Source organism: Equus asinus, unplaced genomic scaffold (assembly GCF_041296235.1).
Source record: "Equus asinus isolate D_3611 breed Donkey unplaced genomic scaffold, EquAss-T2T_v2 contig_800, whole genome shotgun sequence".
Classification (NCBI taxonomy): domain Eukaryota; kingdom Metazoa; phylum Chordata; class Mammalia; order Perissodactyla; family Equidae; genus Equus; species Equus asinus.
This window is the reverse complement of record NW_027225517.1, coordinates 74,819-90,911: the sequence shown is the minus strand read 5'-3', so window position 1 is coordinate 90,911 and position 16,093 is coordinate 74,819. Positions and strand designations below refer to the sequence as shown.

Sequence of the window (16,093 nt, the reverse complement as noted above, 5' to 3'; positions counted from 1 at the left end):
GCTTATTTCTTTTCCAAAGGAATTTTTCAGGTGGGCCCTTGCACTCCAAGATGTGCACTTTTGGCCATGTGATTGGCTTTCCACTCACCCCCAGAGAGATGCCCACAACTAGAGATCCTCTTAAATGAGTTATTAGGTCAGAGGTGAAAGGAGAAAAGACAATCAGGGAGAAAACTCTCCAGGTACTTGCTCTCTGGAGTCATGGTTGTCATGGAGTTTTTTCCATGCTAATTTCACACCCTACTTTGCCATGTCCCTTCTGATTCAATTCCTCACTTCATCACTGTCCTATTATGGTCTCACGATTATAGTTTTTCTTTTAATGAACTTGGAGTCATTTGAGCTGGAAAGGACCTAGAAACCATCTAGTCAAATGTCATCAATTTCCAGGTGAGGACCTGAAGCCAGTGGAGCTAAGAGATTTGCCCAAGATGACACAGCTGGTTGGCAATATAGACTGACAACAATAAATTAGATGTGTGGGCACTTACCAGTTTACAAAGTACTTTCATTTCAGATATGTACATACATACATTTTCTCAAATACCTGACCTGAGTCAGTAATCAAAGCAGCCCTTTGAAGCAGACATGGCATGATTTCCTAAACATAAGTGAGGAAATCAAGGAAATAGGGAAGAAATAAAACTAATTTGTGACAGGGGGATGAGTTACCATGGTTACAACCATGGGCATTGGTATCAGCCAGTCTGGGATGAATACCAGCTTTCCACTTGTAGGTTGTATGAACTTGAGCAAATTAACCTCTCCAAACCTCAGTACTATCACCTATAAAATGGAGCTGATAATAGTAGATACATCTCAGAGTAAATTTTCATAGAAAGAATCAAATTAGTTAACAGTTATCCAGCACTTACCACAGTATGTAGTACAAACGATGACTTCTATTATCAGAAGGTGTAATTCATGTTTTCTGAATTGGAGTTCTTTCCAACATATTATGCTGCATTACTAATCCTTCATTAAAAATATCTACTTAAGATAATCCCCATAAACTTTTGTGTTTTGTTTTTGAAAAATGGAGCTCACCTATCCTGCAATTACTAGGAATACAGAGATATTTTCAGAAGGTCTCCTTCTTGGTTTGACCTAGTTCAGCTAATCTTACTTTTAGGGAGAAAAGGATGGATGGGGAAATAAATTATTTCTTTGATTTAACATTCACTAATTCATTAGCAGTTACATATTCCCTCAGATAAGAACTATACTAATTTAATCTTTTAAACTGAATAGATTCTTAAGATAGTTTAAAGATATAACACCAAAAGTATAGAATTTGGGTTCCAAGGCTAAGCATTGGAAGACGTGCTTCTGGTCTATAGGAACCACTTATAATCCACACATGAAAATTTGCGAGACTCACCATGGATTGTTGCTACCCTGGGAAGAATGTGGCAGACCTCAATATGCCCAAAGTTTCAATCTGTGAAATGGGAATAACTTCTCATCTGCCAACTCACATGGCAATAGAAATAAATCACATCTGTACAATGTAACCATATGAAGTATAAAGTGTTGTGTAAATACTAATGTAATATGTATGACATATAGTACACAAACTTGTCTGAAAAAATATCTATTTAAATTTTCTTTAAATTCTCTTGATTGGAATCTGAGTCTCTAAGTCAGCTGGCTTTGCTGCTCCCTGATCAAACTTAAGGCCCTGGAATCCCTGGGAGGTTCATATCTCTGGGACTTTGACGCTGTCTCCCAAGACACATCACAACAGCCTTAATTTCTGAAGTCTTGCTTTGACTCTGGGAAGCAACCATGGAGCATGCTTCAGGTGAACTATGTCCATAAATTGATAACTTTGACTTCTTTCTAGCCTCTGAGAATCTCCCCAACTCTTGACCATAAAAGGGCCCTTTCTTCCTACCATTCCTCTTTCCCACCTCTTTTTCACAAGCCACTACACAAGAAGTTCTCCAGGAATAAGATGGAGGGGATAGAAACATTATTTGGGAATATGCCAGACCAGTCTTTCTCCCTCTCCTCTCCTCCCTTCTCCTTCCCTCTGTTTCCTTTCTCACTATCATTCTCTCTCTCTCTCCTTCTTTTTCTTTCTCTCTCTCTGTCCATGAATAAGATGATAAAGTGTGCATTTGTAAATTATTTTTAATTTTCACATATTTAATTTTATACATTATTTTATATTATATTTATTGAAATATACAAATGCTTAATGGTTGAAAATAAACAAAAGACATTAAAAATCGTAGAGGAAAAAACAGTCTATGTGGCTTCCTAGGGTCTTGACATTTCTGTACATAAAATATCTATTAGATTCTCTGTTCTCAAAACGTAGGGTTTTATGTACCTGGGTCTAATCATAGAATCAGGTTTATAAAGTAATTTCAATGTTGGTGACACTGTCTCGAACAGATCACCTGGTGGTGGTAGCTAAGAATAATGACAGGAGGAATCAAAGAGCAATGCTTTCACTTCTTCTTTCTACCTAGAAAGAAGACCTGTGACCTACAAAAAGTCAAATACATATTCTAAACTTTGTCTTCATTATAGGAGAAATAGCACCTGCATAAATATTGCTCTTAGTGAGATAAATGTGTTGTCCTCTTTATCACCCTTTTGAGGGCCTCTTTAATTTCCTTGTTCCTCAAACTATAGATAAGAGGATTTAACATGGGGATAAGGATAACATAGAACACTGAAAGCACCTTGTTCTGATTCTTGGAGTGGCTAGAGCTAGGATTCAGGTACATAAAGAGGCCTGTACCATAGAAGATTGTCACAACTGCCAGGTGGGAGGCACAAGTATTGAATGCCTTGGCACTACCTTTGGCAGAGGATAGTTTCAGAATAGAAACTGCAATAAAACCATAAGATAAGAGGATAAAAAGAAAAGACCCGAATCCAGTAAAAAATGCTACCAGAAAAATAATCATGTGGATGATAAAGGGATTGGTGCAAGACAAGGAAATAATCTGGATTATGTCACAGAAGAAATTTAGAATGATATTGGGCCCACAAAAGTGGAGATGAAAACTAGGGACTGTTTGAACTAAACTACTAAGGAAACCACTCCCATAGGCCCCAGCAACCATCTTCTGACAGAGGCCAGGAGCCATGATGGCTGGGTACTGCAGAGGCCTACCAATAGCAACATATCTGTCATAGGCCATGGCAGCCAAGAGACAGCACTCAGCCTGACCCATCCAGCACCCAACAAAATATTGGGTGGCACAGGCAGTGAAGGAAATTGTTTTTTCATCTTTTAAGAAGTCTGAAAGCATCCTTGGGCTGGTAGAAGAAGAATAGCAGATGTCTAAAAATGACAGGAAACTGAGAAAGAAGTACATAGGTGTGTGCAGGTGGGAGTCCACCCTGATTAGGATGATAAGACCCAGATTCCAGACTAGGGTCATAAGGTAGATCCCTAGAAAGATTGGGAAGAGGACAAGCTGCCACTCTTTTCCATCTGAGAGTCCCAGGAGAACAAACATGGACGCAGAAGTGTAATTTCTATCCCCTTCCATGGACATGCTTGGTGCCATCTGCTGAGAAAATGATTAGAAATGGAAATAAATTCATTCTCAAAAAATAAAAACAAACATTTCTTTCTGTTCACACAGCTGACTAAATGTCAATCTTAAATCCTCAAAGTTGAGTTAATATAGTCTTAAATGTGAAATTACAAGCCTTAACTGAAAAATTCCCTTGGATATTGTCATTTTCTTAGGGGACAAAAGGGAGTAAATGGACATTATTTTTACATTATCCTCTAAAATCTTAATTTCATGTCTTAACATTCCAGAGTTTACAAATATATGAGAATTGGAACTAGACCAAATTATAAAAACTGTCATCTCTCAACATGGGGAAACAAAGATTCTGCTCGGTTGGATCCACTATTTATCAGTCCTTTCAGAAGACCCTGAACCATGCTGGGTGTCATCTGTCAAATAAGGATGCTGGAGTAGGTGCTCTGTAAAATCTCCTTTGGAACCAACGTTCTATTAATCTGCCATCAGGGAGGGTGGACGATTTCGTAACTGCCTTTCTACTTTTATAAAGCCTTCAGAGACATGAAAGTAACGTAATTAAATGATGGAATGAGTCACACACCAAGATATAGATTGGAAATGGGTGTGACTTAACCAACCTAATGACTCTAGGAAGGCTCCTGAGAAGTTAGATAAGACAAGGTTGAAAGAGCCATTATGTTCCTTTCCTTACAGTTGCAGCATTTTCCTTTCCTCAAATCAGGGATATTATAAGTTAAGTTATCTAAGACAGTGATTCTTGATGTTCTTTCCATCAATGATACTTTTGAAAATCTGTTGGAAACTCTAGAACCTCTACCCAGCAAACTGCAACCACTTGTCACCTTTGCATATGGTTCTATTAGATTCTTAAATCATCCTGGAGTTTATTCATGGTTCCTAGCTTCAAGACTTCTCCTACAAAGTAGAGTGACTTGAACTCAAGTAAAGGTTAAGATGTTTAGTTAATGGACATTCTTATTATCAAACTAAGGCAGAATTTCTGGAGATTCTTTCTGTTTTCCTCTTTGGAGCTAGTCCAGAGAAAGAAGGCACTAAGTCTTCAGTCCAAACAGTAAATAAGCCAAAGATTATTTCTGCATCAGATACTATATGCCCTCATCAAGATGAAATAGCTGTTATCTCTCCAGATGGTCATTAGAACATCTCCCAACAAAGCTATTTAAATTAATATGACTCAAACTAGAAAGAAAATCATGGGAAGGTATGAAAGGTAGAAAATGTATGTCAGAGATGGCCTGGGAGTTGTATATGGGTAAAAGTAGATGTCTTGGAAATTTCCCTGGAGAAAGGCTGTGACCTTAATGGAATAACCTATGTCTATCAACTACAAATATTTGTCAGCATTAGACTTCCTGAATGTCTTCCTTTTCTACAATCATTTCCAAGCCTTCTAGTTCCAAAAATGAATGCAAATAGAAAATCCCCATAGACGCATAAGGCTACAGTCTGAGAAGTAAAGTAGAAGCATTCATTTCTCAAAATCAGATCAGTCATTGCTCCGTGTTGCACTGCTTTGAAGAGTATTCTGAAGAAATGAAGTTATTAATTAGAAAAGAAATACAAGACTTGCCATCAATATGGAAGGAGAAATGGTAGCAGACATGCTGCACAGTCATGCACCATGTAACAACATTTTGATCAATGAAAGATCACAGATACAACATTGATCCCATAATATTAGTGCCATATAACATAGGTGTGCTGTAGGCATAACATGTATGTTTGTCTAGGTACACTCTATGATGTTTAGACAAAGACAAAATAGCCTAACAAGGCATGTATAAATGTATCCTTGTAATTAAGTGATGCATGAATGTATTAACATTCCCAGACTTGAATGTAGTTCTGTCCATAGTGAAACTGAATGGAGGGAGAATTTTGTGACAACAGAGCAGAAAATTACATTCTTCATCACTGTTACCATCATCATCATAACTAACAATCAGGACAGCAAAAAGATTTATTGTGGAGCTACAACTTATACTGTTCTTCCTCTACTCATGGACATATTCACAGCTTCCTGTAATGCCTAGTTGTTCAATATGGTAACCTTAAGCCTCATGTGCTGTCTACCAAACACAATACTCTTAAAATTGCCCATATATTTTTATTATATGCCTCTGGAACCCTAATTAAATGTATGTCACTGAATCTTCTTGCTCTATCCTCCACATCACTAAAACATCCGTTATTTGTATTTCTCTATTGTCTTCTGTATAATTTTTACAGACCTCTTTTCCAACAAATTTATACTAACATAAATTGTGTTAATTGGCTGTTTAACTTATCCACTTAATTTCAAATTTCCATCATAATATTTTATTTTCTCTCTGGAGTTCCCATTTAGTTCTTTTCCCAAATGGTCACCTTTGACAGCCTCTTATTCTTTCATCATACTCTCCAAGCATCTGGTATTTAAACATATTAAACATATTTACTTCTCATTAATAACTAATGATTTAAATATATAGTTTTGCAAATCTGATTCTATAGTTAGATGTCATAGCTGACTCTTAGTCAAGATGCCTTGTATATTTCTGTGCTTAGTGAATTTTTTTAACTTAAGTTCATGTTTTTTAAAAATTTGTCTGTGGGAATCTTTGATGCTTGTGTTTAAAATATGATCTTTCAGAAATGATTTATATTATTTCTGGAAGATACCTTGAGGGCAACACCAACACAGAATCCCTTTAAACAAGAATTTTGACTTTGTGTCTTTTGGTGTCAGAACAGTGAAAGATTCAGGCTGCATATCTATGTAAGTCAAAGTATGAGACTAAAAATTATCAGGGGAAGGAGGAATGTTAGCATCTTAGCAGTAAAAGACAGTCTTCCTTTTTGTCCCACTTTTGTAACAGTGAGTTGGACGTTCATCCATGAACAAAAACACCTTGTGGGAGTTGTGGCATCCAGGACCAAAAACCAAGGGAGCCAGGAGGAATCTTGCCCACCTGTGTATCTGGTAACAGGCAGACAGACATTAGAATGGGCTACAGGGCCAGCAGGAGACAGTGAACCTAACCCAAGCCACCTGGGTTATGATTGGTTAAGCCTGGAAAGTGCTGACTTTGGCTGACACCCATGAAAGAGAGAGACTTTATGGAAGCCTAGCCTTCCTGAGAGGGGACTATAGCACATTATTGGAGGAGAAAAAAAATATGAGTTGGTCACAGCGGAGAAGGTGAGAGGAGCATTCCCAGCACCACCTGTTCAAGGCAACAACGTACAGACTGAAGATTTCAGCAGTGGTGAACTATCCCCAGGGAAAAAGAGCCACAAGTGAGTGCCCAGCTACCATTGTAGTGCTGGAAGCATCTGGAGAAACCTAAGTCTTCCCAGAAGTACCTAGTGTACTGAGACAGGTAGTCAGTGATTGGAGGAAGAGGGAAGAGCAGGAAAGAAACAGTTGAGAATATTAAAGAGCTTTAAAGTGGCATAGTTTCTTCCTCCTGACTCAGGATTTCAACAGAAAGTCCACCCATGAGGCTCCAGGAGTACCTCACTCAAGAATCTCCCCACCAGGTCTGTGGGAACCCCTAAGTTGCCAGTGCTAAACACACTTCTCCCCACTCTGCAACTGACTTCTTTTGTATATTTCCAAGGGCAGCAGCAACAACAAATCTGGTAAACTGAGTGATCTAGGAAAAATAAACTTGAGTATGTGGGCAAGGGAAAAAAGACATACATGAACTGTAGTGCCAGCTTCTAGAAAACAAAAAAGAGTCTTCCAGTAGCCAAATTGGCGATTGGTAACAACCAGGGAAGACACAATAGCTTAAGAATTCTGCCACAAGTGAGAGCAATAAGAGTGGAGCACATTTACCCATATAAAGGCAGAGAAAACCTCAGATATAACACCACCAATAACAGGATACCCCATCTGAAGGCAACTAGCAAAGATTTGAAGAGGTGTTTTCTATTTCAAGTGCAAAAGCAGCAACCAGAAGCTATAAGAAACATGAAATATCAAGGGAACATGTCATCATGTAAAGTTAACAAAAATCGCCAACAACAGAATTTTAGAAGCACAGAATTTTGTGACTAAGCGAATAAAGAATTCAAAATAGCTTTTCGAAGAATCTCAGTGAAAGAAAATAAAAGGCAAAAGAAGATAATAAGATAAGGAAATAAAGACACAAAATGAGATATATAACAAGGAAATAAAAATTATAAAAAAGAACAAACAGAAATTCTGGAGATGAATAATTCAATGAATGAAATGAACAATACAATAGAGAGCATCTTCAGTAGAGTAGAGAACATGGAAGACAGGAAAGTGAGCTAGAGGGCAAGACGTTTGAATTAACGCAGTCAAAGCCAAGGAAACAAAACAGAAGGAAAAAGAGCAAAGAAAGCCTACGTGATCTATGGGATTTCATCAAAACAAAATTAGAAGAATTGAGGTTCAAAAGGAACAAAGAGGGAGAAGGGGGCAGAAAATTAATTTAGGGAATAATACTACAGACTTCCAAAACCTGGAGAGACTTAGGTACACTCACAATCGCAGATCACCCTATGTTCTCATTTCAAAAGACGTTCTCCAAGACAAATCAAAATAAAACTGTTAAAGATCAAAGACAAAGAGAGAATCCTAAAAGCAACAAGGGAAGAAAAGATTGTACCTTCAAGGGAATCTCATTAGCTATCAGCAGTTTTCTCAGCAGACATCCTATAGGCCAGGACAGAGGGGAACGGTATATTCAGTGTTGAAAGAAAAACTGCCAGCCAAGAATACTCTATCCCACAAAGTTATCCTTCAGATACGATGGAGAAATAAAGACTTTCTCATAAAACAAAAGCTGAGATTATTCACCACCACTAATCCTGCCTTAAAAAAGTTTTTCACATTGGAATAAAAAGACACCAACCAGCAACATGAAAACATACAAAAGCACATAGCATAGCATAAAGGTAGGTATATAGGCAGGCACAAAAAACTCTAATTCTGTAATAGGATGGTGTGTTAACCACTTAATTCTAGTATAAAGTTTAAAAATGATGAGTATTAAAATGTTTATAGCTAGAATAATTTGTTAAAGAATACTAGATGTAAAAAAAGGTAAATAACAACATAAAAATATAAAAGATAGGAGTAAAGGGGTACAGCTTTTGTAGAAAATTTAAGTTGCTATCAGTTTAAAATGCAGTGTTTTCTTTATAAGATGTTTATGTAACGCACATGGTAATCACAAAGAAAAGGCCTAGAGTAGATTCACAAAAAGACAAGAGGAAACACAGCATACCACCAAAGATACAAAGTCAGGCACACGCAAGGAAAAAAGAGACAATGGAAATACAAAACAATCAGAAAACAATGAATAAGATGGCATTAGTAAGTGCTTATATATCAAAAGTAACTCTACATGTAAATGGATTGAATTCACCAATCAAAAGACAGAGTCCTGGATAGATAAAAACAAGACCCAACTATATGCTGCCCACAAGAGATTCACTACAGCTTTAAGGACAGCCACAGGCTCAAAGTGAAGGACTGGAAAAAGATATTTCATGCAAGTGGAAACCAAAAGAAAGCAGGAACAGCTATCTATATCAGACAAAATAAATTTTAAGCCAAATATGGAAACAAAGAAGGTAACTATATAACAGTAAAGGGGCCAATTCATCAAGAAAACATAATAAATGTAAATATACATGCATCCCAAATCAGAGCACCTAAGTATATTAAGCAAATACTAACAGATCTGAAGAAGGAAATAGAGAGCAGCACAATAATAGTGGGAGAACTTAGTATTCCACTTTCAGCGGTGGATAGATCATCCAGGCAAAAAATCAACACAGAAATGTTAGACTTGCATCGTATTAGACCAAATGGACTTAACAGACATTTATACAACATTTCATCTAATAGCAGCAGAATATATATTCTCCTTAAGTGCACATGGAACATTTCCAGGATAGATCATATGACAGGATACAAACATATTTTAAAATTCTTAAGCCTGAAATCATACCAAGTATCTTTTCTGACCACATTGGTATGAAACTAGAAATCAACTTAGGGAAAGCTGGAAATTTTACAAATATTTTCGTGTACAGAAAATATACAAAAAAAAACCCCTGAACAACCAATAAGTCAAATAAGAAATCAAAAGAGAAATCAACAAATATCTTAAAACAAATAAAAATAGAAATATAACACACCAAAACCAATACCATCATAAAAAAAATCAGTTCTGAGAAGGAAGTTTATAGCAATAAATTCATATATTAAGACTATAGAAGAATCTCAATAAAAACCTAACATTACAACTCAAGGAATGAGAAAAAAAAGAACAAACTAAGACCAAAGTGAGTAGAAGGAAGGAAACAAGAATGATCAGAATGAAAATAAATGAATTAGAGACCAAAAAACAATAAGAATAATCAATGAAGTTAAGAGGTAGTTTTCAAAAAATAAACTATTCTGACAAATCTTTAGATAGGCTAAGAAAAAAAAGTATACTGAAATAAAATCAGAAATGAAAGGGGAGACATTACAAGTGATATTACAAAACTACATAAGATCATAAGAGACTACTATGAACAACTATATGCCAATAAATTGGATAATCTATAAGAAATGGATAACTTCCTAGAAATATGCAAGTTATCAAGATTGAATCAAGAAGAAATAGAAAATCTGAACAGAAAAAGATGAGTAAGGAGATGAAATCAGCAATCAAAAACCTCTTGATACAGAAACCCTCAGAACAAGATGGCTTCTCTGGCAAATTCTGCCAAATTAATGCCAATCCTTCTTGAACACTTTCAAAAAATTGAACAGGAAGGAATAGTTCCCATCACATTTTAGGAGGCCGCTATTACACTCACACCAAAGCTATGACCAAGTGGGATTTATCCTTGGAGAGGAAGAAGGTTCAAGATGTCCAATTTAATAAATGTGATACACCACATTTAGAGAATGAAAGATAAAAATCATATGATCATCTCAATAGATGCAGAAAAAGCATTGGACAAAATATCGCATCCTTTCATGATTAAAACCCTCAAAAATTAGATATACAAGGAACATACCTCAACATAATGAAGGCCATATAAAACAAACCCACAGCTAACATTATGCTCAATGGTGAACAACAAAGTTTTTCCTCTGTTAGGAACAAGACAATGGTGCTCGCTCCCACTACTCTTATTCAATTTAGTACTAAAAGTCTTAAATAGAGTAAACAGGCTAGATAAAGAAATATAAGACATCCAAATTGAGAAGGAAGAATTAAAATTGTCGTTATCTTCAGAGGATATAAACTTGGATGTAGAAAATCCTAAAGACTCAACCAAAAAAGGGTTGGAAGTAATCAACCAATGCAGTAAATTTGCGGGATATAAAATCACTGTTCAGAACTCAGTTGTGCTCCACGAGCACGAAATATCATTCCATTTGCTTCTATCATCCTTGAATTATTTCAACACTGTGTTATCGTTTTCTGTGTACAAGTCTTTCACTTCCTTGGTTAAATTTATTTCTACGTATTTTATTGTTATTGTTACTATTTTAAATGAAATTATATTTTTTATTTCTCTTTCTGCTAGTTCATTGTTAGTGTATAAAAAAGCAACTGATTTTTGTACATTGATTTTGTACACTAAATTTTACTCTACTCATTGATTATTTCTAATTGTCTTTTCATGAATTTTAGGTTTTCTTATACATATAATTGTGTCAACTGCAAATAGTGATGTGTTAACTGCTTTCTTTACGATTTGGATACATTTTGTTTCATTTTCTTAACTGCTCTGGTTAGAACTTCTAATACTATTTTGAATAAGAGTGGTGAGAGCAGCATACTTGACAAACGTTTTGATATTAGCTAATTTCTCTGAAATTGAGAAAATTGTTATTTTTGATTCAGTGCTGTACTATTATCTTCTACAGTGTCTTAGGCTTTATAGATATGGTCTCACTACATTAAAGATAATCCTATTATCCCCATTTTACAAGTGAAAAACAGAAGTCAACAGAGTTCAAGACCACATAATTAAGAAATTGCAGAAGTAGAACTCAACATCCGCCTCTCACTCCAGAGTAATACCTGATATTTCAGTTTAGAGATTCCTCTTTTCACTGAAGGTCAGAGAATTTGGGTGAGGAGAAAGAGAACACAAAGAAGAACCCCTAAGTGGAGGGTGTGGAAGTGAGGGAGAGGGAAGAGTTAAAGAATGGCAGATAACATAAATCTCATGAAACTTATGAGAACCATAAATCTTACTCTGCCTAGGTCTTACTGGAAGAATCACATGGATGTTGAGATAGGACAGAATCCACTGTTTTCTTTAAGTCTTGCCCTCTCACTTTGACCTACATCCCCCAGGATAAAGAGTTCTTGCCAAAGTTGAAATTTCTTATTTCTTTTCAAAAGAATTATTTAGGTAGGCCACACTGCACTCCAAGATGGGGACTTTTGGCCATGAAATTGGCTGTCTACTTACAGCCAAAGAAATGCCCACCACTGGGGATCCTCTCATATGTGTTCTTAGGGCAGAGGTGAAAGGAAAAAAGACAGTTACAGGGAGAAAACTCTCCAGATACTTGCTCTCCGGACTCATGAATGTCATGGAGTTTTTTCCATGCTAGTTTCATGCCCCAATTTGCCACGTCCCTTATGATTCAATTCCACACTTCCCCATGGTCCTATTATTAGCTCATGATTATAGCTTTCCTTTTAATGAACATGGAGACATTTGAGCTGGAAAGGACCTAGAGAGCATCCAGTGGAATACCATCATTTTCAAGGTGATTACCTGAGGCCAGTGGAGTTAATAGATTTGCCAAAGATGACACAGGTGACTGACAATACAACTTGATAACAAAAATTAGATGTTTGGACACTTCCCTGTTTACAAACCACTTTCATTTTAGATACATATATTTTCTCAACTCCCTGACTTGAATCAATAACAGCAGCCATGTGAGGCAGACATGGCATGATTTGCTACACGTAGGTGAGGAAATTGAAGCAATAAGGAATACGATAAAAGTAACTCAAGACAGAGTCACAGATCATCATGGTTAATACCATGGGCATTGGTATTAGCTAATCTGGGTTGAATTCCACCTTTCTATTTCTTGGTTATGTGACCTTGAGCAAATTAACCTCTTCAAGCCTCACTATTGTCACCTGTAAAATGGGCTCATAGTATCAGCTATTCATAGAGTAGCTCTTCATAGAATCAAATTAGATAATGCTTATAAGGCAGTTATCAGAGAGTGAAGCACACAGCATGCCTTCTATTAAAATAGGTATAATATATTTACACTGAATTGGAGTTCTTTCTGACATATTATGCTGTATTACTAATCCTTCATTAAAAATATCCACTTCGATCATTCTCACAAACTTTTGCTTTTTGTTTTTTTGTGTTTTTTTTAAAATGGAACTCATCTACCCTGCCATTATTAGGGATACATAGATGTTTTAGGAAGTTCCCACTCATGGTTTGATGTCCTTCAGGTAACCTTACTTTTAGGGAGAAAGGTATTGATGGGTTAATGACTTAATTATTTGATTTAAAACTCGATAATTGGTTAGTAGTTATTTATTCACTCTGATAAGAACTTTAAAAATTTAATGTTTTAACCTGAATAGATTCTTAAGATAGATTTAAATATGTAACACCAAAAGTGTAGAAGTTGGGCGCAGGGACAAGCAATGAAGGACGTTTCCTGTCAGTAAGAACCATTTATGTTCCACACATGATACTTTGTGAACTCAAAGATGGATTGTTGCTACCCTGGAAGGAACGTGGCAGAACAAAATATGCCCAAAGGTTCTATCTGTGACATGGAGATAATTTCTCACCTGCGAACCGCACATGATAGTAGAAAAAAATCACATCTATACAATGTAACTAATTAAGTGTAAAGAGTTGTGTAAATAATAATGTAACATGTACGAAGTTTAGCCTACAACCTCTTGTCTGAAGAAAAATCTCTCTTTAAAATTTTCTTTAAATTCTCTTAGTTGGACTCTCCAAGGCTGGTGGCTCTGCTTCTCCCTGGTCATACTGAAGGCCCTGGAGTTCCTGTGAAGCTCCCATCTCTGGGACTCAGGCTCTGCCTCCCTAGACATACCATAACAGCCTTCGTTTCTTAGTCTTGCATCATCTTTGGAAGCTACCATGAAGCTTGCTCTAGGCTACCTATGACCAGAAATTGATGCCTTTGACTTCTTTCTAGCCTCTGAGACTCTCCCCAACTCTTGACCTTAAAATTGCCCCTTCTGGGAGCCAGCCCAGTGGCATAATGCTTAAGTTCTGTGCATTCTACATTGCAGCCCAGGTTCACGTGTTTGGATCCTGGGCATGGGCATACCGCTCATCAGCTGTTCTGAGGCGGCAGCCCACACACAAAATAGAGAAAGACTGGCACAGATGTTAGCTCAGGACTAATCTTCCTCAAGCAAAAAATGAAGAAGGCTGGTAATGAATGTTAGATCAGGGTGAATCTTCTTCAGAAAAAAAAAAAAAGCCCCTTCTTTCTACCATTCCTTTCTCCCAACTGTTTTTCACAATTTACTTCACAAGAAATTTCGAAGAGTAATATAAATGGAACAAGATTATTTGGAAATAAAGCCAGACCAATCCTTCTCCCTCTCCTCTCCTTTTGTCTACTCTCCTGCCTTAACCTTCCAGCCTCTCTCTTTCCCTCTCTTCCCTTTCTCTCTCCTCTCTTTCTCTCTGTGTATGTGTCCCTCTCTGTTTCTTTCTCTCTTTCCAGCTTTCTCTTTCTGTATCCCTCTCTCTAATGCTGACTTTCTCTCTCTCTGTTTAGAATTAAGATGATAAAGTATTCACTTTAAATTATTTTTAACTTTCACACATAAAAATTGATACATTATTTTATTTTCTTTTTATAGAAATATAAATAATGCTGAAAAATTGAAAATAAATAAAAGCAATCATAAAAACTGTAGAGGAAAGAATCATGTGCATGACTTCCTAGGGTCTTGTCATTTGTCTGCAATAGTGATAACAGCTATTGGAAGCTGTGTTCTCAAAAGAAAGCTTTTCATCTACTTGGGTCTAACAAACTGATTTCCATGTTGATGACATTGCCTCAGACAGATCACTTGCTGGTGGAAGCTAAATATAATGGCAACCGAAATCAAGGAGTCAGGTTTTCACTTCTCTATACTTAGTCTTGTGACCTACAAAAGTTTACTTGAATGTTCTTACCACTGTTTTCCTTATTAGGGTAACACCTGCTCAAATATGTTCTTACTGAAGTAAATGTTTTGCCCTCTTTATCACCCTCTTGAGGGCCTCTTTGATCTCCTTGTTCCTCAGACTATAGATAAGAGGGTTTAACATGGGGATAAGGATAACATAGAACACTGACAGAACCTTGTCTTGTTTCTCAGAGTGACCAGAGTTAGGATGCATGTACACTGAGAGGCCTGTTCCGTAGAAGATTGTCACAACTACCAAGTGGGAGGCACAGGTATTGAAGGCCTTGGCACTACCTTTTACGGAGGATATTTTCAGGATGGAAGCTGCAATGAAACTATAGGACAAGAGAATAACAAGAAAAGAACCGAACCCAATAAAAAAAGCCACCAGAAAAAGAATCATTTGGCTGATGAAGGGATTGGAGCAAGACAAGGATATGATGTGGGTTATGTCACAGAAGAAATTTGGAATGATATTGGGCCCACAGTAGTAGAGATGAAAGCAAGGGATTGTTTCCGCTAAGCTACTAAGGAAACCACTCCCACAGGCCCCAGCAACCATCTTCTGACAGAGGCCAGGAGCCATGACCGCTGAGTACTGCAGAGGCCTACCAATAGCAACATATCTGTCATAGGCCATGGCAGCCAAGAGACAGCACTCCGTCAGACACATCCAGGATGCAACAAAATACTGGGTGGCACAGGCAATGAATGAAATCATTTTTTCATCTTTTAGGAAGTCTGAAAGCATCCTTGGGCTGGTGGAAGAAGAATAGCAGATGTCTATAAATGACAGGAAACTGAGAAAGAAGTACATAGGTGTGTGCAGGTGGGAGTCCATCCTGATTAGGATGATGAGACCCAGGTTCCAGAGGAGGGTCACAAGGTAGATCCCTAGGAAGACTGGGAAGAAGATAAGTTGCAGCTCTTTTTCATCTGAGAGTCCCAGGAGAACAAACATGGCCACAGAAGTGTGATTTCTATTTTCTTCCATGGTCCTGCTTGTTGAGATCTGCTGAGAAAAAATTGAAAGAAGGAAATGGATTCATTTTCAAAAAACTCAAAAAAATTGTTTTCATTTCTTCCCAGTCACACAGCTCACTAAATATACATCTTAAATCATCAGTGTTGAATTAATCTGTGTCTTTTATGTATATTCACCAAACTTAACTAAAAGTTTTCTTGCATAAATAGTCATTTTCTTTGGGGGCAAAACACAGTAAATGAACGTGATTAGTACATTATCTCCTAAAATGTCTTAATTTCATGTTTTTCCCTTACAATTTTACAAATATATGAGAATTAGAAATAGAGTAAGGTAGGAAAATGCTGCCAGATCTCTATATTGTGAAACAGAAGGAG

General features: G+C 36.9%; 2 protein-coding genes across 2 annotated transcripts; both read right to left on the bottom strand.

Annotated features, from left to right (window-relative positions):
* Positions 1 to 2,570: 2,570 nt before the first annotated feature.
* On the bottom strand, positions 2,571 to 3,533 carry LOC123277927 (olfactory receptor 5A1-like). Its single transcript, XM_044749968.2, has one exon. The coding sequence runs from the start codon at positions 3,531 to 3,533 to the stop codon at positions 2,571 to 2,573; it is 963 nt and encodes a 320-aa protein (XP_044605903.2).
* An 11,247-nt stretch (positions 3,534 to 14,780) lies between these two features.
* On the bottom strand, positions 14,781 to 15,737 carry LOC123278120 (olfactory receptor 5A1-like). Its single transcript, XM_044750523.2, has one exon. The coding sequence runs from the start codon at positions 15,723 to 15,725 to the stop codon at positions 14,781 to 14,783; it is 945 nt and encodes a 314-aa protein (XP_044606458.2). The 5' UTR covers positions 15,726 to 15,737.
* Positions 15,738 to 16,093: the final 356 nt, after the last annotated feature.

Coding starts and splice junctions, on each gene's coding strand:
- LOC123277927 (XM_044749968.2), bottom strand. CDS start 3,533: ATGGCACCAAGCATGTCCATGGAAGGGGATAGAAATTACACTTCTGCG.
- LOC123278120 (XM_044750523.2), bottom strand. CDS start 15,725: ATGGAAGAAAATAGAAATCACACTTCTGTGGCCATGTTTGTTCTCCTG.